A 25,743-nucleotide genomic window follows, 5' to 3' on the forward strand; every position below is an offset into this window, starting at 1 on the left:
TGTTGTCGACTGCCAGCCTGCTGAGTCTGTCTGCCTCCAGGTTCAACTCCGGGGAGGTGGACGGCCGTTAAGTTTATGTTGTTCGCCAGTGCTCACTCCCATATGTGGATGGACAACCTGCAGTGAGAAGGAGACCCCTGGTGCCCCCCTCTTTGTTGAGGTAATACATGCAGGTGGAGCTGTCTGTCTGAATGTATGTTGCTGATAATAGGGAGGAAAGCTTTGAGAGCATGCTAGATGGATATGGTGGACCCCCATCCTTCCAGGGACCAGTCCGTGGTAATGGTAAAATCCGGTTGTGACTGCCTGAATGGCCTGCCCACTAACAGGTTGGTTTCTGCCCCCCACCATGTAAGGTCCTGGTGAAGGTGAGATGGTATGCTGATTAGAGCCGTTTGGGAGTAAGAGGCTGAGAAATATAGCTGCAGCCTCCTCATTTTGAGTCTTTTGTGTGGTACCACCAGGAGACATGCAGCCATGATCACCATCAGGTACTGGTACCACCATGCCGAAGTTACTGACCTGCTTTGGAAAGGCCCCATGGCAGTCCTGATTGCTCTGTCCTTCTCCTAGGAGGGGAAGATCCTCTCTGCCCTCGTATCCCAGATTAGCCCCAAGAAGTCAAGGACTGAGTGGGATGTAGCTGTGACTTCTTGAGGTTGATCGAGAACCCCAATTCGTATAGCGTGTGCATAAGCCTGGCTGCCGTGTGTTGGGACTCCGCTCATAGAATCCAGTTGTCGAGGTATGGATGGAGGTGGTGCCCCTCCGCTCTGAGCAGAGCTGCCACTGCATTCATTAGCCTCGTGAAGACTCTTGGGCCGAATTGAGATTAAATGGGAGGAACTTGTATTGGAAGTGGAAGCCCCTGACCCTGATGCGTAGAAAGGAACAATGGGGCTCCCAAATCGGGACGTGAAGGTATGCATCCTTCAGATCCAGTGAGCACATCCAGTCTCCCCACACAGTGTTTCCACTATAAGAGCTGGCATAACCATCTTGAAGGGGTAGGGAAATATTCAGTGTTGAAAGGTCCAGGACAACTCTCAGGCCAGCCTGGTTCTTTTTTCTGTATGGCAAAGATGCAGAAGTAGAAACCATGCCTCGTTGGGAGGGACCTCCTCCACTGCATGGCTCACTATGAGCGAGCAGATCTCTACCAGAAGAGTTGCTGTCCCAATCTGTGGGAGAGGGGTTGGGGAGAGGAGATTGAGATACCGGTAGGCGGATGCCCGAGGAAACCACAGAGAATCCGCGGGTACGTGCACCTTGTCCGCCAGGACTGAATGTGAAGGGAAATCCTGCCCCCCCACCAGAGAACTGTGGATCTGGATGATCCCACCACTGTTTCTTTCCTTGTGGGGCTGCTTGGGAGTGGGACTGGAAGAACCCCTTTTGTGACTACTTGTGCTGCTTCAGCATTGTTGGTTGGGGGACCTGTTAGGCTGCCTAGTACGGCGTTCCTGGAAACCCCTGAATCGCCAAAGGTACGACCTCTGTCAGCGCGTGGATGACTCTAGATAAAACTCTTAGCCGCAGGCTTTGTCAATATTGCCAGGGACTTTGCTGTTTGGGAGCTGTTTTTCTTTGTGTCTAGCTCCTCATTTGTAGATTAATGGAACAAGTCCCCTCCCTCGAATGGCAGGTCGAGAATGCGTTCCGGCACATCAGAGTTAAACTTGGTTGACTTAAGCCATGAGGTACTCCTCATGTCTGTGGCCACACATACAGCCCTGAAGTTAAAATCAATTGTGGTCAGTGCCAGACTGTGTTCAATAGAGGTATAGAGTGTTTTCACATCCATGGTACATAGTAGGAAATGTTTATCCTATTCAATTTTACTCAGGATGTCTAGTACATACATCGTGTCCCTAATGTATGACAGGATTTTGTACACTTCTGATCTTAGGACTGTGTCTATGTATATCAGAATGTTCTCCGTTAGCCAGCCTTTCCTGCTAAGTATGGGACAGACCTTTGTGTCATACTGTTTGTGTACTTTCGGTAAATAGTACATTGTTGGTATTCTGGGGTGTTCTAAGTTTAGGAATTCCTTTTCATCGTCTGTGAGCAATTTTGACCTGTGCCATTTGGCAATTAGTGCTTGGGATGCTCCGATCATTTTCTTAACAAAGTTGGAGGTACATTTTTCATAGTAGTCCGGGAGTGTCAGATGTCTTTCCGCCTTTATGATGTAATCTGCCTTGGTTACCTCCCTTGTCTGCCTCTTTAATCATAATATCCTCATACTTCTTGATTCTATGTAGCGCGTTGCGTTCTTGGTAATTCAGATGGGTTGGAGGAGCTTGCTTGGCTTAATTCATTTATGCATTTGTGTACACCCTGATGGAAATAATGTATCAAATCGGTCTGACCTGCAGGTGGAACCCGATTGGATTTCGGTTTCAAATTCATGTCTCTCATGATTGTACTAGTTATACCTAGTTCATTGGTTAGCTGGTCACTGGGAATTTCTTGTCATTAGTAGTCTTGTGTCATTGAACTCTTTGACAGTAAGCGTTGTGATTTCGGGGCACCCCCTCAGGCTTGCGCCTGGTAGAAGAGCTAAGCCCTGTCAGGGAGTTCCCCTGTACCAAAACCTTGTTGTCCCTCAGCCACAGGACCTGGAGGTTCCTTGGACCCCCTCAGCCGTGCAGCCAGTAGCTCGCAGAGCCTCGGGTCCCCATGCTGGTATTAGGACCTGGAAGGCCCCTTCCGCTTGGGCGCTTCGCAGGGAAGGAGTCGCCCTTGCGGGGTGCAGTGGAGAACAGGGCACCTACCTTTGGGCCTGGTCTTTCTCCTGACGTACTCCTTGATGTGCTCCGGTGGTGATCTGGAGAACAGCTCCCCCCACTCCTGGCCAAGCAGTTCTTAAGCGAACATGGGGTAGGCGTGTTGTACGCCGAGCAGCCGCCCCAGCTATGGTCCTCACCAAAGCACTAGAGGCAAAGCGTGTGTGGGTGTTAGGGGGATTTATCAATATTCTGCTTCATCCCCTCTCCTAGTGAGACGCCCCCAGCACTTTTGGCTGGACTTCTGGACCTTTTTCTTTTAATCTTGAATGAGTGGAGCCTTTCCCACGCATTCATTCTTAGGGGCTATGTCTTTTGGAACTCTATTCTTTGTATTCTACCTGTACTATGGAGTCTGTGTGCTCCAAAGCTCTTAAAAGGCATCTGCGTCTTACTACTGCAGCACACAGCTCCTTTGGGGCAGTGTTGCTGGGGACACTTGGGGTCCTCCTTTAAGATTCTTTTTCTAAATCCTCAAGTAGCTACCGTTCTTAAGGCTAGATACTTAGTATCTCTCCCAAAACTCTATAGTCAGAGATTAGCACACACCACCTTCAGTGGTGTGCCAAAGGAATACTTTGTATCCTCCTCCTCTCTGCTCCTGTGACTTTTTAGTCACATAGAGAATCACCTAGTTATGGCTGGTGGCAGTGGGCATGTTCTACCAACTATTGTGTATTTTTTACACCGCAGGCTATGTCCATAGCCTTGGTAGTGCACAATAGGGGCACCCAAGTACCTCCCTTCTTTTTTCACCATTACTAGCATGGTTGTTCTTTGTTAGCCTTTCTTCTACCATTCTGGGAGGGGGAGGTCTGTGTGTGTGTTTTGCCTTTGGTGGGAACCACTAGGTATCCCAGCCTAGGTTCCAGAGTGTCTGGGCAGGCAGGAAGTGGGGGAGGAGACTTCCACCCCCCAGTCCTTTGTCTGCTAGAGTGCCTGAATATGTCCAGCTCCAACAGGGGGTCTGGCTGTACTGACAGCCAATCGCACCTTTCTGTAAAATGCTGAGAGAGATTGCAGAGGAGTCTGTGCTAGAGCTGCATAAAAACTTGAGGATTCTGGAGTGTAAAGCAAACCGACCACAGGAAGAAGACGACGACGACCAGTGTCGCCTGCAGACCCTTAGCAAGACCATGAAGTGACCACTGCTATCCTGACTCAGTTTTCTATGCGACAGAGAAGCTCTGAAGAGGACTCTTTCCCTTTGGCTGGTGGGGATAACCAATCCCAAGACTGAGTTTGAAACGAGCCATCTCCTGAGATTCTAGGAGCTTCCAGAGTTGCAGAACCCCAATATCAGGAGACCTGCTGCCCATTTCGAGTGCATCATCATGCAAATGCCAAATCCGTCCAAATTTTTGCTGAAACCGTAAGGACACTCCAGAGATCCGACCCAACTCGCCCAGAGCCCCTCACCAGAGTGTGGGACTGCAGGAAGCGAAGAAGATTGACCGGGCGATCTGTGTCCTTTGTTGGTGCTGCTGAAAAGGAGCCAAAACTGCAGAGTGAACCAAGAAGTTGCTGAAAGTCGTGCTTCAGGTCCTCCCTCAAGACTGCTGCTAAGAGACATTGTTGATTGTCCTGCCTTTCATCACCAGACCAAGGAATCTGGAGGTCAGGTCCATAGCTGCACACGGCCAACATGAACACTTTCTTCAAACCAAAGGTACTCTGGGGAAAAAGGTGCTGCTTACCGGAGTCCATGAAGTCGCTCCGCTAAATTGCTGATTCAATAACTTCAGACAAAGGAAGAAATCCTCACGAACTCTTCATCATTCGCTGTTTGTCAAGATTTCAAGTCCACTCCAAGCCGGCTTTAGCTAGGGCTGTGTTTTTGGACTTAAAAGACTTGCCAGGTGAAGAAACCATCTCTAGAACCTTGAATTAAGCTCACATTGCACTAGCCACTTATTTTCCTCCCTTTAAGTGACTTTCCTATATGGGTTTGCAGAGTAAATACATTACCGTATGACCAGTTAAGAACTGCATGTGCGCAATTACTCATAAAACAATAACCTTGTCTTTTTCCTTTAACGTTGCTACAAATGTAACCGCGAACAAACACAAAAATATAAGTGCCCTTAGAAGTGTATTATCTAGTATTCCAAAGTGTTCTCCCGTAAACGTCTGAAGTATTTAAAGTGATTCTGGAGTAAATATAATAACTATATATCTTTTATATAAATATATGTGTAAGTGCTTCTATGCTGTGCCTGTCTAATTAAGATTCAGAGTACTTACCTACAGCTCACATCTTACTCTTCAGATAAGCCCGACTGCTTTGCCACACTACCAAGATCCTGAGCTAGTACAGACTGATACTAAGAGTTGGGGATCTACAAACCACTGGGATACTAAAGTCGTACTGCCAGTAGGACTTTGGGAAAACTCCCCTAACAGTGGGTCAGAAGTGGAGAAGGAACCCTTGCAGGCCGGACACCAGCTGAAGCCCGCCGCAGTCGACATGTGCCGGGGAGGAGCATAGGCAGGACAGAGTACTTATTTCTCTGAAGAAATTAGAACTAAAGGGAAAAAAGAGAACTGTATCACTGGGGAAGTTGTAGCGTGGAATTACGAGCAAAAACAAGGATCTCTACCACAGCCTAGGTGAAAGAGGTCTGCTCCTGTGGACATGGAAGAGGATTGAGGAGTGGCACCAGTGGGCGGAGTTAAGGGAGCACATGTTCCCGGGACAGCGCCCCCTCACTCAACTAAATTTAAAGGGGAAGATAATGTTTTCTGGTGAAAAAGGTGCAGTTTTCCGTCCCTAGTGAGGGACGCCCATACAGTATGGAGGGACAGGCATAGGAGTAAGCCCCTGAGATCACTGTTGGGGCTTACGATACTCCTATAGCCCTTTATACATGTGGCCACAGACAGGAACTCAATACTTTAGAAAGGAGAGAGCATCTCAGCCCTGAGGGCCACAATAACTAAACAGACCTAAAAAGCAATACCCAGTCTCTACCTACACCGCAGGCCCCCATTTGTCAGAGGGGACCTATGTAGTTAGCCACTAACACAAACAAAGACTCAAACACAGCAGAAAGGTAAAACAGCATGCTGTCCGGCGCCACGGGATCTTGGGTGCCAAATAGTATCCTTGCAGAACACAACTATGCTGCCAGAGGGGCCATAGCACTGACAGAAGGGACTGCAGCATTCTACATAATCAAAAGTTAAAGGCAGCTATACTGGCTATATTCTGCGGGTCATTGAGGGTATGTTCATGGTGCTGGGTAATTTATACCACAGCATTCCTTGTGTGGTTTACGTTACTGCAGGATTTAAATACAAAATAAAACTAAAGGGGGTCTGCTTGGGTGTCTCAACCGTAAAGACAAAGCACAAACAATAGAGAGAAAGAGCAGTAAGGATGAGGGGACTGAGACCAGAGACATTAGTGGGCAGAGTGTTTAACCCCAAAAAGAATGCAATGAAAAATCCCCAATCCATGTCCTTTAGTGTCTGTAAGAATTCCACGCAGCATAAATGCTGTACGCAATCTAGCATCTTTCGGTCGGTTATGACATCCTTCCGCTATTGGGGCAAGAATTGTAGACTCCCTTTCAATATGAAATTTTGGCTAGAGGGCAGATTCAAAGAGTCATTGTTTGGAAGGAGTGATGCCTTTTTGGGAGCAACCTCTTCCTTTGTATTTTGTTCTCTGTCTAAATAAGTCTCTAAATGGTACTGGACCCTTCTACCATGTGTGTCCCTAAAATGACAGTGCATAGAGCAGCACCAGGAAACGCTGTCTTTATCCTCTTCGGCTACTTGACAATCTTTCATTTGAAAAAAGTTGGAAAAAAGGCCATGTTAGGGAAAATTCTCATCTATGGCTAATTTCCCTCTCCTAGTGAGTCCCCAGGCAGCTTTGCTGGACTTCTGGAGTTTATTTTTTTCCACTTGGTAAGAGTGAGAGCTTTTTCCCCACTCTTACTTGTATTTTGCTATGTGTTTCTACCTGTTTTTGTGATTGTGGACTCTGGAGTACACCACTTCAGTAGCCCCCTTCTTTTTGTGTGTCACACAGCACCTTCAGTGCCGTGGCACAGGGTTGTCTTTGAGACTTCCCTCGACTCCATTTCTGAGGCGACTACCGTCCCCCAGAAAAGGGTAAAGTTACCATTAACTTTACTTAGTCAATCCACCACAGATCCAGTACACCCCATCTTCCATGGAGTACTGGAAAGGGTTAATTCGTATCCCTCGTTATCTGTACCCCCTAGAGCATTGTTTCGCTCTTTTTAACATTTAGACTTGGCTGGTGGCAGCGGTATCTACCCTAAATTTTCAACCGCGATTATATTAGATAAACGTGGTACTGTTCTTGGCTATTATATTTGCCTCGAACATAAACCCGCTTCCCCAAATCGTCTTTCTTTTGGCTCCGGTTGGGTTTATTCGCCATTTCTTTTTGTTAAAGTCCTTCTTGTGTCTTACTTTGCGCGGCAAACCAGGTCTGCCTTCTTTGTTCACTATCTTTTGGCAGGCTTCTGCTCAGAAGGCCTCCTCAAGGCACCTGGGTGTCTAGGTGGGCTGAATGCGAGGGAGGGGTGTAGTCACCCCCTGCACAGGGTATCCTAGGAAACCCAAGTCACACTTTGTCATGATTGGCAAGGGTAGTTGTCCGGGCTGGACAACCCCCCCCTGCTGGGTGATTGACAGCCAGGCTGTGTGAATGGGGGTTTTTCGCATAAAAGGCAGGTCTCTTGGGCTAGAAGTCAGAGAGTCGCCACTGGAACTACAAGGAACCGAAGAGAAGCGGAGAGAACGACGACTGCTGCAACTACCCCGTCCCGGTGAAACCCTACTGCAGTCCTGAGCCATCTTCCCTTCAACGACTCAGAGAAGATCCAGTCCGGAAGTCTTCTTCCTTTGAGCTTGGTGGGGATAACCAGCTCATCTTCCACAGCCAGAGGATCCTCTTCCTTAGTCGAAATCGCTGCAAGCTGCTGTAGTAGTCCGGATAGCCACCTGAAGAGCCTCTCCTGTTTTTAAGGAGCGCACCTTTTATTCCTCGTCGCTGCTGCCGGCTTCATCCCTGTGTGGTGCAGACCCCCTTCAGACGTCCTCCTTCACAACGAAGCTCCAGGAATCGTGGGTCTGCGGGAAACCAACAGGAACAACTGCCAGGGCACCAGGTGCACCACTGGAACAAGGTACTGTGTTCAACTTGAGGAAACTGGGTGAATCCCTTTTCTTCATCTCCAAAGCTTGCCCTTGTCTTCCCTCCTTCTTATAACTTTTGCTTCCGAACATTGACAATATCGAAGTACTTTTGGCTACATTGAATCGTGAACTGTCTGACTGTGTGATCTTCGGCAACAGGCCCCGGTGTCTTTCGACCCTGGCTCCAGCCCTTTGACTTTTGAACTCCTGTATCTGAGTGTTTCTTGATTCTGCCTGCCGAACCAAAATATTGCCTGTGATTTTTGCCTCCAACTCCCTCTGGGTATCTCAGATGCTAAGTGTGTTTTTGCCCCGGTGGCATTTCATGTCACGGATACGCGTTTATTTAGTAGACCGAACTGTCAAAAAGTGATCGCAATCGTATTCGCGGTAACATGTTTCATTCCGGTTCATTCAAACACAGGGTACTTACCTTGAGACTTACTGTACAAAGTGAATTGGTTAGTTGTAGTTTATTTAATGTGTGGTTTTTATTTAAGTTTAATAGAAGTGTTGTGTTCATAACAAATGGTTTAAAAAATAAATATCTTTATATTTTTTACCTGAAACCTTGAGTCAGTGTTTGCTTGAGTCACAGTAATTGTGGTCCCTTTGTGTAATCTCTGCTGCTGCTCATATACTCTTGAGATAAGCCTGGCTGCTCCGCCACTGCTACCACTCTGACATAGTAGTACAGGCTTGTCCAAAAGGTAAAACTTGTATTGCCACCTGTAGTCTTAATTGTGTGTAGTGGTCCCTAAGGGCACTGCACAGGATTCTGCCTAACAGGCCCCACTGACTTTGCCATTTCTGTCACTTTTGCATATTTGTCAGATGTATCATTCCCTTTCTTTCCAAATAGTGTCTGGCCATCAAATAGTATATCAACAATGTGTCTTCTTGTAATTTAACTATGAACTTTGTTACTCTTCACCAAGATTTTCTATTTAGTGATAGCCCAGTAGGTTTTCATCTGACTAATGCTTCAGCTGTTTAGACTAGTTTCATTCACTGTATTTGAGCCAATCCAGCATTCTTGCACAATTATTTTTACTCTTGCCCGTGCCTCCTCATTTAACAGTTTCATAGAATCTTGCACCTCTTCCTCTTTATTGCGGTCATATCTGTCCAACAATGCAGTTGCGTTGGAATTATGCAAGTCATATGCTGAAGTGGCTTTCTTGATGCATATTGCACTGAGTCTTTTGCTCTATCTTGCGGCGGCCCTGAGAAAGAGAATAGTATGAAACATATGTTTAACAATGCTGCCAATCATGGATTTAGACACTGGATGCCACATCACCAATCAAGGAATAATTGTATGGAGGATCTTTATATTTATTCTCTATTCTAAAATTCCCTTATTTTGCTGTAGTGAGCGTTTGTTTCATGTCATTTTGAAGGATAGGCAGTAAAAGGTTGTGTACTTCACAAGATATTTAAACTAAGGTGCTGTCCTCATCTGCCTGTACATTTATATTAAACCTAGCTGCGCTTCCAAGAACTACATGGTATATTGTCTGATCATCGTTAGCTGATGATAAAAAAAGAGTGTTCTTTTTCCCCCATCAGAATTCACTGTGTAATTTTCTCATGCGCTCAACTTCTTACCTTAAATTTGTTCCTCTTCTTTAATTTCTGTTTTTCATCTTCTGCAACATCTGCTTTGGGGAATTTTAAATGCATTCTGCATGGGTTCAATTTAGTATGATCTTGTTTGACTCCAAATAAATTCAGAAAACAATAACAAGGTGCACAAGTTGCAGAAAGGCAGCACTTTAATGCATGAAATTAAAGCATGAGAGGTCAGTCATTCTCAAGTGACCAAAGGGCTGCGAACTCTCAACCAGCCCACATCGGGCTACACTTTTTATAGACAGAAAGAACAAAGTTACAATAATATTCCAGACATTAATTAACCCCTTAACTGCTGGGCTATTATGCATGTCTATGCAAATAGGACGAGCATACCCGTCCTGAGCACTTAAGAGGGTTAAATGCAAATCCCCATTCTCCTACTGGCTCTCACCATTTACAAACCTAAAGATCAACATACATTGCCCTACTCTATTGGTTAATATATCATACATGACATTTCGAAATCCGTACACCCCTGCAGATGATCTAATAGCGCAATTAGCAAAAATGAAATCGGCACCTTGTGGCAACAGTATTAGATACACTAGCATCCTTTCTCATGATAGCTTGGCACTCTAGCCTGTTCCCAGGCCTTCCAACTTGCTCACTGTGAAACATTTATTTTGCCACTACCACGTTGATACAGGTTACAATCTCTATTGCTTAGCTAGACCAAGAACAGAAACTGTTAGTTTGCAGAATGTTCATCTTGCCTGGGAGGGAGGGGCAGAAGAAGGGCGGGGGGAGCGCTTATCAAAAACCATGCAACAGAAACCCCACATTTGAGAAGTCATTTCTAGTATTATTTGTGCTACCATACCACTTTGTCACGACTCGACAGTCCTAAGACTTCACTAGAGGGCAGTAGATCCAAAGCTTGATGCAGTATTTTGGCAGTGCCTCAACTTGAGGCCTAATTCACACCAGGACAAATCTTTTGCAACTATTGTATTTCCTTTTGGTTAATGCTAAAAACTTAAATCGTCTGTGTGTTCGACTTCCCTGGGAAAAACTTCATGAGAGAGAATGAACGGATCTTCATCTTTTGAAACAATAATAATTAATATGTGCACTGCATGTTCATCCAGCCACTTACTTTGCAACTTTACAAGTTCTCTTGAAAGTAGCACAAATGAGGCCTGTTAGGCAGAATCCTCTGCAGTTCCCTTAGGGAACACTACAGAAGATTAAGACTACAGGTATATGCAATAAATCCCCTTTGGTATCAGTCTGTACCACACAGATTTAGTTGGTATCTGTGGCTGAGCGGTCAGACTTATCTCAAGAGGGAGATGAGCAGTATATGCAGGGTTTACACAATAGGACTACAGTACTAGGGTACAAGAAAACACTGACCAAAGCTTTGTATCAAAAATAATATATATATATTTAGTTTACACACTCTTAAGTCAACACACATGCCACTATTATTAAAGCAAGTTAAAACAGTCAAGAAAAATATACACAACTCCCTATTTAAATTGTAGACAAGTTTGAGCAAGAGTGAAAACTGAGCAAAACGGCACAGTGTAAAACCAAGCAGAGATGGCACTCTAACAATTTCTTCAGAGGGAGGGAAAGGACAGGTTATACAGGGTTAGACTCCTAAACACACCAGCAACACTTCCCAATTGGATTGTGAACAAGTTAGGCAAGGCAGTACTCTAGCATAAGCAATACTGTGAAAACCGAGCAAAATGGCACTTCAACAATACTTCAAAGGGGAAGGAAAGGTGGTTATAAGAGTTTAGGTGCACCAACACATTTCTTGTTGAAAAGCAATCTAGAGAAGGCAGTTGTAACAGATTTAGCCAGAGTCAATAGGCCTGTACCAGAGTCAGTGGTACAAGCAAAGTGCCCAGGATCAAACAGTTCTAGTAGTTGTAGTCAAGTCTTTGTTTAACGATTGAAAAGGCGGTTGCAGAAGGTAAAAAGATAATGTTAGACGATAGGGACGGCCAGCCCAGAAGGTAAGTAAAGGATTTAAAACACCTTTAGCAGTACCCATCGAAACGGGAGGCCTGGCGGAACAATGTACCTTGAAAGTGGAAGAGGCTCCTGCGGCGGTGGTAGTTCCTGCAGTTCGGGAGATCCAGCAGAGGAAGTGAGGCTCTCGTCGTGGAGGAAGGTTCGAGTCACTGCACTGCCCAGGGAAGAAGCCGGCCGCGGTGTTGCCAAAACGGAATAAAAGGTACGCTCCTTTAAATCGCGGTCGTGGTGGACGGGTGCCTGGCTATCCGGTCTCTGAATGCTTGGCACTGGCGATTCGACCAAGGCAGGTCCTGGAAGGTGATTGGTGAACTGGTTGGCCCCACCAGCTCAAGGGAAGAAGACTCTTGCAGGTGAAGATCTTCTCGGGTCGTTGGAGAGAAGTGGTGAGGATCTGCAGCAGGGCTTCACCGATGGATCAGTCGTTGAAGATGTCTTCAGCTTCTCTCCTCTTCGGGTTTCTCAGGTCCAGTGGCGACGTCTTGTCCTCCAGTCCTCAGAGCCCTGCTTTTATGCAGAAAAACCCCCATTCATACAGCCGAGCTGTCACTCATACAGCGGGGTGGTTATCCTGGCGGGATAACCCCCCCAGCCTATCAGAGCAGAGTTCGACTTGGGTTGCTTAGGCAACCCTGTCCAGGGTGCCTATTCCCCCTCCCACACATCCTGTCTACCCCAGACTCAGTGGCGCCGAAAGGAGGGCTTCTGTGCAGAAGCCCGCCAAAAGGACGAACAAAGGATCCCCGACCTGGGTTAGGATTACAGAGGAAGACACGAGAAAGAAGCTTTATCAAAGATCTGACAATAAAACTCCACTGGAGTAAAGTTAGTATTAGGATAAACCGGCGGTATGTTAGAGGCTGTTGGTAGCCTCAAACAATGTGAAAATCCTATAGAAAAATATTCGCAGTCGAATATTAACGGTAGTAACCACTGCCACCAGAAACTTTGGAGAGAGGGACTGGACAGTACCCTCTCGAAAATGAACACCAGGGAAAAACTATTAAACCCTTCCAGTACTTCCATAGTAAGATAGTTTGTACTGGTTTTGTTCATAACTATTGACTAGCAAAGTCAAGTCAATGGTAACTTTGCATGCCCTGGGAGACAGTAGTCAGTCCCAGGGTATGGAGTCTATGTTTGGGAGTCACTGTGACACCCCTGTGTTACTGCACTGAGGGTGCTGTGTAACACACATGTACAAAAAATGATACCTATGGAGTGAGAAAAACTCCATAGCCCATAAGCACAAACATAGCCTGAAACACAACAAAATACAACTAAGAGTGGGAAAAAGAGTCTCACTCTTAGTAGGAGTAAAACAATAAACCCCTGAAATCCAGCAAAGCTGCTGGGGGGCTCCATAGGTAAGGGAAATTAGCCTTCTAAGAGAATTCTCCCCAACAAGGCCTAATCGAAAAATGGCAGAATCACTAAAACAACATGTCTAACATTCATGTTGAGTATTCTCGCAATCTGTATTTCCCTTTATGTCTAAGATGTTGCGTTAGCATATGAACACTCTTTTGGCTCCTGGACATTGCGCCTTTGATTTCATCTATGTATTGATATGGGGTGTTGCTAGGTCTGGAAAAGATCCGGGGCAATGCTAATGTCGGGACTGTCGGGACTGTCGGGACTCTGGGCTAGCCAGCCTTTTTGGTTGTAACCCCTGAGCTTCTATCCGGGGCTACAACCAAAAGACCCGGGGCTATAGCCCTACTCAGCCCCCCCCTAGCAATGCCTCTAGTATTGAAGTTGTTTAACGTCCACTGAAATGTCAGGACTTCGGTAGTCTGCAAAATTATGCCTCGTCTATAAAAAAAGCTAATAGTCGACGGGTGCCTTGCGAGTTTTGTAAACTCATGATTATGTATAGAATCTTGGCCCTAAGATCCTGATCCATAAATGGATTAGGGTCTAGATTCTCTTTGTATGGCTTAAATACGGCTTTGGGCGCTGTCATGCTAGTGGTACGCTCCTGCTCTGTCAAAATATCATCTATCTTATTTTAGTGCCAAAAAGGTTAATACAGATATTTTTGTTGCCAAGATGTGTTACAGCCATGAAGAGATTGGCACAAGTCCTCCCCTTTGGTAGTCAAGCGTCCGGGAAATGTTTATCTGTTGGAACAATCAGCACAGAATTTTGCTGCGTCAAATTCAGTTACTAAGAGGAACCCTATAATTTCTGTAATGCTGGTTTGTGGTCTTTAAGTAGTGTTAACGAAGATGCCATACTTGTTAGCATTGGGAAGGCTGGGAAATGTTTGGGAAGATGATTTTCCCCTTAGAAGCCTTGCCTTGTTTGTTTCAGGATTGGGGCTTACATAATCTTACAACCCCTTGAAGACTCGAGTCCCTGACCCTGAACATCGGGTTGCACATCTACCGTGGCCTCCACTTACTCAACAGAGAGCCCCACAGACACAAAAGCCAAACACCACCATCCACCCATGATAGTGCATGCAGATCAGCGATTTTCCTTTCAAGTTTTACGGCTCGAACAGTTAACAAGCTATGCACCTGATGTCATCCAGATTCCTTACTTAGTGAGAACTAACTGTGCAGTCAATGTATTAAGAGGAATCGGTGGTTAAACTCAAGGCAAAATTAAATGCAGTCTTTTCCAGGATCTAAAAATCCCATAAACAAATTAACTTTGTAATCCTCAAAAATACTTTACATATAATTCTATGTATGGCATGCCAGGGTCTGGAAATCACTGGACAAACACAGTCTCTGGCTGCCTTCTTTTGAAGTCCAGTGTCTCCAGTAGACAGTAAGGATGAATTTGTGGTTTTGGAGCCCTGTTGCACTGACAGACCCCAGCATCTCCTTTAATAACCATACCCATTGACGCAAACAAAACAATATGAAGAGGTTTTGTAAATTGTGGGTCGGGAGGATAGCTCAGAGGCAACGAGTTTGTCTTGGAAGCAAGACAAGTTTGATTCCCGGTCCTGCGCTTAGAGACTGGTATCCAGTTTTAAGGGCGTTCTAAACTATTAATTATTCCTGGGAGCATTGTGGAAGGCACATGGACATTGTAGAAGCACCTGTTACTGATGCATCCACTTAGCCACTTATTTCAGACTCTTAAAAAAATCATTTTGGCTCAACCATTAGATTCCGGCTCATGCAAATCATATTGATATAAAAGAGATTGAAACTGGAAAAGTAAAAATAGAATTTATTAAATGTCAGCTTTTTTTCAGTTACATTTTCTTACCTTCTGACAGCAAGAATTCCACAGTAGTAAAATGCCCTTCACAGGATGCAACCATAAGCGGGGTCCTGCCCAGTTTATCACTTGAGTTCACATCACAACCATGTTCTAACAGAAGTTTTGCAACCTGAAAAGATTTCAACATCAATGTATGTATTTATACAATCATAGTAACTTACGAGCACAGATTTCATACTGATGTTATAAAAGCAGAATCTCTAATACATGTGTGGGTTTAGCTGCACAAACCCATGCAGTTGCCAGATTACAAACTTTGATTATATATTTATCTAAGCAATCATAAAAATGCTCATTATTACAAGAAAGGAGTGTATCCACCATAACGACTTCTCCACTGCTGTAGTCACATCTAGAACCTACATACATACAGGTGACAAATGAATGATGCAGGTAAGCACATCAATTATGACATCTGAGAAATCGAAGCTGTATTCCACAGACAGACACACATTGTTTATTTCAGTTTACAACATAAAACAATACCAAAACCAAAAATGGTTCATCTTAGAAACAATCATAGCAACATACAACTACTTGTTCCGATACAAATGTAAAAAAGTAAAACTAGTAATTAAAAAACAAGTAATTAAGCAATTTATAATATATATCAGCATTCCTTATTAAAATGTATACAACTGATCATTAAATCAGTATTTATTTCTAGCTCATTAAAGGAATAAAAAAACTTAAATATTTTTCCTTTATGTCAATGCTTTATTCAAATATCTAGAGAATGCCCATGCTATTGTCTGCGATGGAACAGATGGCAAAAAAGAACTAATCTGGGTCATACTGTCTAATACCAGTTCCTTTCAGGTGTGCCTCCTTTGAATTTCCTACTATTTAGTGCAAGATATAAATAAGTGCGTAATGCATTCTTTTGTGGCTGGGCAGAAGGTACACAAGCAGTGGTCTCGATCAGCACCACTCCATCTCCCTGCTTATGTGGCCATAGTTAATACATATAATCTTATTTTTGTTACTGAAATATTAATGCAATTTGTGTCTGAATAAAAAAAGTTGCATAAAGCATGTAGAATCCAACCATAGGCTTTCTCATCTCTACATCTTCTCCTTTCCCTCTCCATATTTTGAACACACCTTAGCATTCCCTTCACTTGACACACTTTCTGTATTATTAAAGCATTCAACACATTGACTATTTTGTACATGGAATTCCCAAATTGTAACCAAGGAATGCTAACATACTAGCCACTTAAATAAGATATTTTACTAGTTAACTGGTAATTGACAGCTCATTATTGAATCATATCTTCATCCAATGTTTAATTGAAGCCAGCCTAATTAGATCTAAACTGTATCTGGATTAAAATATTGAACTAGGGACAAGCTTTCATCCATTGTTCAAGAGGTTTACATAAATCCATTAGTATGCTTCTATTTATTTTATTGTTTTTCTATAACACGCCTAATACCGTACATGAGTTCAGTTTCTAAGCGCGGATCCAGGATTCAAATCTCTGTTGCTCTGCGTGGTTCTGCTAAAGTAGCTCTGTCTTTGGAGTTTAAGGGGTATGAAGAGTTTATTAAAGTAACAATAGTTCTAGTAAAGTGCATGGCAAATCCATTAGAAAGTATGAATGGATAGAGCATATTTGAGGTACATGGATTGTGTTATCTTATTTCATTGAGTCACACATGCGTGCCTTCCAACACTGGCATGCCCTCTTGGAGCTTTGGCACCTGTAGGAGAAGCAGAGGTATGGGGTAGTTAGTGGGAGGAGAGAAAAACAGTGTTTGTTAAAGTTGTGATGCAAGGCATAATCAGAGAAACCATACTCTGCTGTGGATGAACTAATGTCTTTCTTAGAGCCCCATTTTGCACATAGCTGCATGTCAAGGGCCAGTATTATCCATTCTTTCAATTGTACCTGAATTTGAAGTTTGCCACCATACACGCTAGCAATCTTTTTCTTGCGACAGAATAGTTCCTTAAAGGGCAGATATTCAGGGGGGAGTGTGGTTTAACTACTAGCCCAGTTGTAAAATTATATGTTACTCACCATAGTGACTAACATTCTCTTAGTCAATAGTCCCCTTTCCTCCATACTGTATGGGCGTCCCTTCCAACGGACGGGAGACACAACATTTTCACCAGAAAAACCTTCTTCCCCCTTTAAATTTAGAGGCACGCGGGGGGGTGGCCCAGGGAGCACGCGCTCCCTGACTCCGCCCTCCGGCGCCACACCTCAGTCCCCATTGACGCAGTCGACAATAGATTTAATATTGCCTAATGACACCAGTATTATTAGGGGGGGGGGAGTTGGTGGGACGTATGGAGGAAAGGGGACTATGGACAGAGTATCTCAGTCACTACGGTGAGTAACTTATAATTACTCTTACATCCCGTCCCCTTTCCTCCATACTGTATGGGTGATTACAACTGAATGTAGCCCAAGGGTAGAGAGGAGACCCTCCTTAAGCAAACAGGTTCCTGAGAACCGCCTGTCTGAAGGCCGCATCAGATCTAGAGCCGACACCCAAACAGTAAGGCTTACAGAAAGCTGAAGGAGAGCCCAAGTGGCCACCCTGCTTATGACTTGCCAAGGGACATGGCGCTGGAATGTGATGACCGTTGTCTTGGCCCTGACTACGTTGGGCATGCATGTTGGTCGTACGCTTCTTTGATGGCAGAGAGCATCCAGTGGATATGGAAGCCTTAGAGGCCTGATAGCCTGGTCTTGAGCCTCTGAAGGTGACAAACAGTGCGTCCGACTTGCGGAAGCCCTTGGTCCTGTCCAAGTAAAATTTCAGGGCACGCCTGACATCCAGGCAATGCAGGACTCTCTATGGTTCGTCCTTGGGATCAGGAAAAAACGTAGGAAGGACTATTTCCTCATTCAAGAGGTACGCAGACGGAACCTTGAGCAGAAATGCTGGGTGCGTCCGCATGACTACCTTTTCCATGTGAAAGGTGGTATATGGTTCCGAGTCGACCAGCGCCTGGATCTCGCTGACTCTACGAGCCGAGGTAAGGCTGACTAGTAAGGCCGTCTTGATGGTGACCAGCCTGATGTTCACGGACACCAATGGCTCAAATGGTTTGTGCGCCAGGGCGCCCAAGACTATGTTAAGGTCCCATACAGGGTGCGGTCTCTTGACGGGCGGGTATAGCCTAGCCAGACCCGTCAGATGTTTCTTGACTATAGGGTTGGAGGAGGAGAAAATGCCCTCCTCCGAGTTCCTGTGAGCCCCAATGGTTGAAAAGTATGTGTGGCAGGTGTCCACCTGCATGCCTGAATGAGCGAGGTGCGCCGAAAAGGAGAGTGTTAGGCAGAAACCTGTGCAGTTCCCTTAGGGACCACTGCAAAAAGTTTAGGACTACAGGAGTAAGCAGGAAACCTAATTGGTAGCAGTCTGCACCACCCAGATTTACCTGGTAGTTGTGGCTGAGCAGTCAGACTTCTCTCAAGAAGAGTTAGGCCGTATATAGAGTATACACAATAGGGCTGAAAATACAGTAGAACAAGCAAACACTGACCAGAGCTTTGGTATAAAAGTATATAATTATTTATTTAAAAACACAACTTATGAAAATACACTGGCACTAATATATCAAGCAAGTTCAAAACACAGTCACTATAAGTATATACACCTCCCTAATTAATTATTCGACAAGTCTAGGTTAAGACACCACTTATTTAGCAAAACAGAGGTGAGCGCGTAACCGTAGATGGCACTCCAATAATTTGTTTAAAAAGGGAGAGAAAAGGCAGAGTAGGAAAATAACACATTACCAACACTTATTTATTTTTTTTTTTTATTTATTTTTTATTTTTTTTATTTATTTATTTTTTTTTTACTTGTGTATAATCAAAGAAAAAGAAAATGATTTTTACAAGAAGTTGATGGTTACAGTAGATGAAAATCAAAAGAAAATCAAAAGAAAGGTTCGCCAAGTTAAGACCCAGCGACTCAGCTGCACAGTAGTTTTCAAAAGTAGCAGAGAACCAACAGTTAAACAGCCATGGTCGGCAGGCCACTAGCTGTGCCGCCAATTTTAATGAAGGCTGCTTCCAATATTTTGGCCGTGACAACCGCCCAACGAGACTTCTCGCCAGATATTAAGCGGCACCACCACGTGTGCTCTTCGATCAAGACCGAGTCTAACCAAAGCGGAGACAGAAATGGGGCGCGAATGTCGTTCAAAGCCGGGCAGATTAGGAGCAGATGGCGGATGTTCTCCACAGAGCCAGGGTCTTCACACAATCTGCATGTAGTTGAACTGGTCTGCAGTCTTCTTCCCAAGGTTTCGCGGGTGTGGAGCAGATTTAAACGAGCCCTTAGAAAAGTTGAGCGCAGTTTTTTATCTGGAAATCGCAGACAGTACGTCATGGGAGATTTCAGTTTATTGTAGGTTGGAGGAAGATGGTTTAAGCACTTGATGGAAGCTGCTTTGTCCACGGTGGTGATCCAGTCCTGCAGTTTTAGTTTTTCACTTACTCTTTGTGGGTTCGTTATCAGGTCATTGAGTGAACATTGCAGGCCTTCCAATTTGGTTTTTTGAAGATCCACCCACTTTTGGACCGACTTGGTAGTGGTTGATTCAAGTTCCTGCCCAATTGTTTTGAAGATTGGCAGACTGTCTTTAATTAAGGTTTTCCTGAATAGGGCAAGAGCAGCCCCACTGACAGTGGCGCCTAGAGACAAAAGGCCCAGATCTCGTCTGATTGCTTCTATGGGAATAGCGTTCGGCAGACCTAAAAAGGGACTTCCATATGTAGGCCTCTAGTTTTCGCCATAGTTGGGGCGGTATGGTGAACATGGCATCCATGCCGTAGGTCAGAGAGGGTACCATTTTACCCTTGTAGAAATTGATGGCCGGCATTAATGAAAATTTGCCAAACGTCCTGTCGAGTGCTCGTAATTGGGAAGTCAGTTGCCTTGTTTTGGACCAGAGGTGTTGCTGCATTTTGATTTCATGTGGCGACCCGTCTAAGAGCACACCTAGATATTTAAATTGTTGAACCACTTCGATTCTGGTTTCGCAAACTGACCAAGACCCGGTGGTTTTCGGCGGGTGGCGTGGAGAGGACAAGATCATGATTTTGGTTTTGGTCTGGTTTATTTGGAGATTGTTGGTGGTCATGTAGGTTGCCAAATTGTCCAGCTGCCTTTGGAGGCCGATCGGAGTTTGGTCAAACAGGATCATATCATCGGCATATAAGAGGCGGGACAGGGGGAGATTGCCAAACTTTGGGGGGAAGCAACGCAACAGCGCTTCCGAATCTTTGAAGTCCCCCAAAAAAGCCACGAAAAGTGCCGGAGCTAGAGGACAGCCTTGTTTGACACCTCTGAACGCCTGAATATTTCTGGACAGGGCCCCCTGTTTGTTTAGACGGACGTTAAGAGAGGTGTTGGTATGCAGGGCTATTATAGGGTGTAATATGGCCGGTGGACAGTTCCAGTTTGCCAGCTTTCTCCATAGTCTAGGTCGGTCCACTTTGTCGAACGCCTGAGAAAGGTCGATAAAAGCCACGTACACCGCAGGAGCTCCCTGTTTTATTTTGGCTTTTAGAATTGAAAGTATGAAGATGTTCACTGTGGTGCTACCGTTTTTCTTGAAGCCTAGTTGGTAAGGATCGCTGCAGGGAGCTGTTTTCTCCCATCGGTGGAAATGATCTAAAAGAAGGGAGGCAAATATTTTTCCCATTATGTCCAATAGGGCAATCGGACGGTAATTTTCCGGTGCTTCTCTGGTTCCACGTTTGAAGATAGGTATGATGATTGCTTTGCACCATGATGCTGGGATCTGTCTGGTAGATCTACAGTGGGCAAACAGAATGCTCATAAAGGCAGCCCATTCCACGTGGTGCTTTTTTAGATCTATGTTCGACAGGCCGTCCGGGCCTGGGGCTCTGGAAGATTTTAACTTTTGGATGGCAGTACTTATGGTTGATGTTAGAGAGAGATCGATCCAGGGTGCTCCGGTGGTGACAAAGGACGAATTCGTATCCGGCGCTAGGCTGGCGAAAAGATCAGTGTAGAACGTGACCCAAACTTGTTCTGGAACAGAATTACTCATGTTATAGGTTGTGGATCCTTGCGAGGCGTTTACCAAGTCCCAGAAAATTACCAACACTTAAGAAACCACAGCAAGTCAAGAAAGGCAGGGTCTACTGTAGAGCAAAAAGTTCATAGGCCAGGCCGACTCTTGGAGAGAGCAAGGCGGAATGTGCCCAAGATCACACAGTGGAAATGCACTCAAAGTCTTTGCAGAAAAGTCAAAAAGAGGTTGGATCAGTTCAGAAAGGCAAAGTTAGCAGGTCTGAGGTCAACCCAGTTAGAAAGTCAAGGATTTACGGGACACCTTGGACAATCTGTTGCAAGGGAGACCAGGTGGGACACAGTACCTGAAATGGTGAGAAAGCTCCAGCAGTGGCAGTTGTTCCTGGCAGCGGGTGCAAGTCATGGCTTCGTCCAGGGGAAGAGATGATCTCGACGAGGAAGAAAGCTGGAGGTTGTTGCACTGCCAGGGAAGAAACCAGCCGCGGAGCTCCCGATTAAAAGGTACAACCCTCTTATTCGCGGTCGTGGTGAAGCGTGGCTATCCGGCCGCCGGGGTGCTTGGCACGGGCGATTCGACCACGAAACGTTCCAGGAAGGTGAAAAAGGCGAACTGGTTGGTCCCACCAGCTCAAAGGGAAGAAGACTCTCCTGGAAGAAGATCACCTCTGTCGTCGGGGAAGTGGTGAGTTCATACAGCCGGGCTCCACCGGTGGTGTCGTCGTTGTAGATGGCTCAGCTTCTCCCCTCTTTAGATTCTTTAGGTCCTGTGGCGACTTCTGAAGTTCCAGTCCCCAAAGCCCTGCTTTTATGCAGCAAAACCCCCATTCAACAGCCTAGCTGTCACTCAAACATGCTATATGGTGAGCGGGGCGGCTCACCACTGTGCCAATCACACAAGAGTGCGAATTGAGTTGCCAAGGCAACTCAGTCCAGGGTGTCTAATCCCCCTCCCACACATCCTGTAGACCCCAGACAGAGAGCCACCATTTGGAGGGCTTCTGTGGAGAAGCCCGCCAAAAAGTGGAACAAAGGGCTCGACTTGGGTTAGAGTTTCAGAGGCGAACACAAACGCCATTTTAAAACCGAGTCCTGGCAAAAAGACCCAACCGGGGAATAAATATTAAATAAATGACCCGGCGGTATCTTTAACATTGCACCAAAAAGTGGTGCATTTGAAATCAATGGGAAAAATCCCATAGGAAATCTTGCGGGGGAATATTTTGCGTGGTATCCACTACCACCAGCCAGAAACTCGACAAGGGGGGACTGGACAGTGCCCCCTTGGAAAACAGACCCCAGGGGCAATCGAATTACCCCTACCAGTACTTCCACAATATGATGGTTTGTACTGGTTCTGTTCACAATTTGGGACTAGTAAAGCCAATGGTGACTTTACATGCCCTGGGAGACAGTAGTCAGTCCCAGGGTATGGAGTCCATGTTTGGGAGTCACTATGACAACCCGGTGTTACTGCACTGAGGGTGCTGTGTAACACACATACCAAAAACACATGAAGCCCTATGGAGTAAAAGACCCCATAGCCCATAAAACACATTCACAGTCAAAGGACATACTCAAATCATGCCTAAAAGTGGGAGAAAAAGAGTCTCACTCTTAGCAGGAGAAAAAAATAAACCCCAAAAATCCAGCAACGCTGCTGGGGGACTCACTAGGTTTGGGAAATTAGCCTTAACAGAGAATTCTCCCTAACAGAGAGCACGCCGTCCAAAGTGAACGCCAAGGGGTTGATACCCTTGCAGTCTGCCCAGTGGCAGAATCTGGTCCATTTGCCTTTGTACTGGGCCCTGGTGGCTTTGCTCCTGGCGCCCTGTATGATCTCCAAGTTGGCTTGTAAGAGGCTAAGATGCGAAGCGTTACCTGCTTAGGTACCACGCTGGGAGGGTGAGTTTTCCTGGGGCAGAGTGGATGACTCTGCCCCCCTGTTGCGCCAGAAGATGTGCTGGGCCCATCGGAAGGTAAATCGGGCGCACCCCCGAGAGGCTGAGAAGCTCCGAAAACCATGGCCTGGCCGGCCACCATGAGCTATCAGAATCATGCAGAGCCGGCGAGACTCCTTGATCTTGCAAATTACCCTGTGGATCAGTGGAGTGGGTGGAAAGGCATATGCTTTCATGCCTGTCCACTGGAGGTAAAATGCGTCGCCCAGCGAGCCGGGTCGTGACCTTGCCAGGATGCAAACTGGGGACACTTCTTGTTGTGCCAGGTGGCAAAGAGATCCATGTGGGGCTGCCCCCACCTTCTGAAGATCTCCTGAAAAACGAGGTAGTTTAGATGCCACTCATAATTGTCCGCTCCCAGCCTGCTGAGCCTGTCCGCCTCCAAGTTGGATTTCCCCGGGAGGTGCACTGCCGTGAGGTAAATGTTGTTTTCTAGGGCCCACTCCCACATGTTGATAGCCAGTGTGCACAGAGGAGGGGATATGGTGCCTCCTTGCTTGTTGACTTAGTACATGCTGGTAGAGTTGTCTGTCTGGATGAGGACAACCTTGCCCCTGACAAGTGGTAGGAATGCTCTGAGCGCTAGCCAAATGGCGTTCAGCTCCAACCAATTGATGTGGTATTCCTGCTCCTGTCGAGTCCAGGTGCCAAGGACTGAGAGGCCTTCCAAGGTGGCTCCCCAGCCCTCGAGCGAGGAGTCTGTGGTAATGGTGGCCTGTGGGGAGGGTGGCCGAAAGGGCTTGCCCGTCCGTAGGTTGCAGCCCCTGGACCACCATTTTAGATCTGGGCGGAGAGATGGAGGGACGTTGATCCTCTCAGATTGAGAGCCCCTCTCCTGGTTCCATGAGGCCGCAAAGTGCAGCTGAATCCTCCTCATCCTTAGTCTTGTGTGCGGAACGGCTAATAAGACTGCTGCAAGTAGACCCAGGAGATGTTGTTCCCACCATGCCGAGTTCATCACTCTGCTGAGGAAGTGGACGATGGCCTTCTTGATGGCCGAGATTTTGTCCTCCGACGGGAAGACCTTCTCGGAGCATGTGTCCCAGATGAGGCGCAGGAAGGTCAGAGTCTGCGTGGGCTGCAGCTGTGACTTCTTGAGATTGAGCGAGAAGCCCAGATCGTGTAGAGTGTTTATAAGGGAATGGGAAGAGTGGTGAATCGCTTCCAGAGATGTAGCCCGATGTAGCCCTGACGAGCCAGTCGTCCAGGTAAGGGTAGATGTGGAGACCCTGCGCTCCGAGGAGGGCTGCCACGGCATTCATGAGTCTGGTAAAGACCCTGGGGGCCGAGTTGAGGCCAAAAGGAAGGACCTTGTATTGAAAATTGTAGCCCATGATCTTGAACCGGAGGAAAGAACGATGGGCCTGCCAAATCGGGAGGTGCAAGTATGCGTCCTTCAGATCCGGGGAGCACATCCAGTCTCCCTTGTCCAATGTCTCCGCTATAAAGCGGGCGTAACCATCTTGAATTTTTGCAGGGGTAAGGAGAGGTTGAGGGTGGAAAGGTCCAGCACAACTCTCAGGCCCGCCTGGTTCTTCTTCTGAATGGTGAAAATCCTGGATAAAAGCCAAAGCCTTGCTGGGAGGCTGTGACTTCCTCCACTGCCTGGCTCTCTACGATCGACCAGATCTCCACCAAAAGAGTTGCTGTCCCAACCTGTGGGAGCGGAGGGGAGGAGGGAAGAGAGGCTGGGATAGGAAGACGGTACCCCATGGATACTACAGAGAGGATCCAGGGGTCCGCGAAATTCTGGTGCCAGAATAGTATATGGAGAGCAAGCCTGCCCCACCACTGGAGACACGTGGACCCGACGGGGCGTGCCCTGCCTTCATTCCCTCGAAGGCTGTCACTGAGGAGGGCGACTGGAAAAAGCCCTTACTCCCCCCCCCCCTTTTTGTTGCTTGCGCTGGCTTCGAGACTGCAAACGGTCCGGCTGCCTGGACCTGCGTTCCTGGAAGCCGCGGAACCCTCCATACGTACAACCTTTTTCCGAGCGCTGCTGGGGTTTGGTGTACGATTTGGGCGTGGTCTTTGTCAGGATGGATAAAGACTTTGCCGTTTGAGAGCTGTTTTTCTTTTTGTCCAGCTCCTCATCCGTAGAGGAGTGGAAGAGGTCCCCCCCAACGACGGTAGATCTAGAATGCGCTCCTGGACATCCGGGTTGAATTTTGTTGCCCGGAGCCAGGCTGTTCTTCTCATGTCCGTGGCAATACAGATGGCACAGCCTGAGGTGTCGATATGAGCCACTGGGGATTCCATGAGGTCATGCGCCACCAGAGGAAGAGGCCGAGGACGACTGATGCTTGGAGTATAGTGACGCAGCCGTAATCACCGAAGACCGTGGTTGAGGATGGGCCGACCGCAAGAGTGTATCCTCCTACACCTGCCTGTACCTGGTGTCCAGGCGTTGATTGACCGGTTGGGCCGAGTGGGGTTTGAGCCAGCCCTTCTTGTCCAGGGAGACTACATCTGTCTGCATAGGAATCCCGAATTTGGCAGAGGGGCGAAGTGGGAGGACTTCAGCCAGAACTCCCTCTGCCGGCTACTCGACCTCGAGTTGGGGTAGGCCCAGGTACTCCGCCAGCCCATCAGGACTTTCGTGGAAGGCCCTGGCTGAGGACGGCGTGTCCTGATCCTCTGCCTCGTCCAGATCCTGTGGATCTGGAGGATTCTGTGGAGGAGGAGGAGGAGGAGTAGATGGTGCCAGAGGCTGGGGTACAGGGACCGCAGCCGGAGGCTTAGGAGGCTGCGGAGTTGGCTGTGGAGCCGGAAAAGGCATGGGGGCCCGATGGAGGAGTCTGTGGTGCCGCTAGCGGGAATGACTTCCCTGATGGCGTTTTTTGATAACGCCCATATGAGGTGACTTCATGAGGCCAAGGAACTTCTCAAAGAGCACCTCCTCACTGGCC

The 25,743-nt window shown here is 46.6% G+C and overlaps 1 protein-coding gene across 4 annotated transcripts in view; it reads right to left on the reverse strand.

The window, feature by feature from the left end:
• TANC1 (tetratricopeptide repeat, ankyrin repeat and coiled-coil containing 1) overlaps positions 1–25,743 on the reverse strand; it is a 2,406,012-nt gene that overhangs the window by 209,326 nt on the left and 2,170,943 nt on the right. For all 4 annotated transcript variants that reach the window (XM_069616378.1, XM_069616375.1, XM_069616376.1 and 1 more), the window contains one exon: positions 14,829–14,952. In XM_069616378.1, the coding sequence (XP_069472479.1) occupies positions 14,829–14,952 (124 nt within the window). The remainder of the gene's footprint in view (positions 1–14,828; positions 14,953–25,743) is intronic.

This window comes from Ambystoma mexicanum, chromosome 9 (genome assembly GCF_040938575.1).
Source record: "Ambystoma mexicanum isolate Mex_15411 chromosome 9, UKY_AmexF1_1, whole genome shotgun sequence".
Lineage (NCBI taxonomy): Eukaryota > Metazoa > Chordata > Amphibia > Caudata > Ambystomatidae > Ambystoma > Ambystoma mexicanum.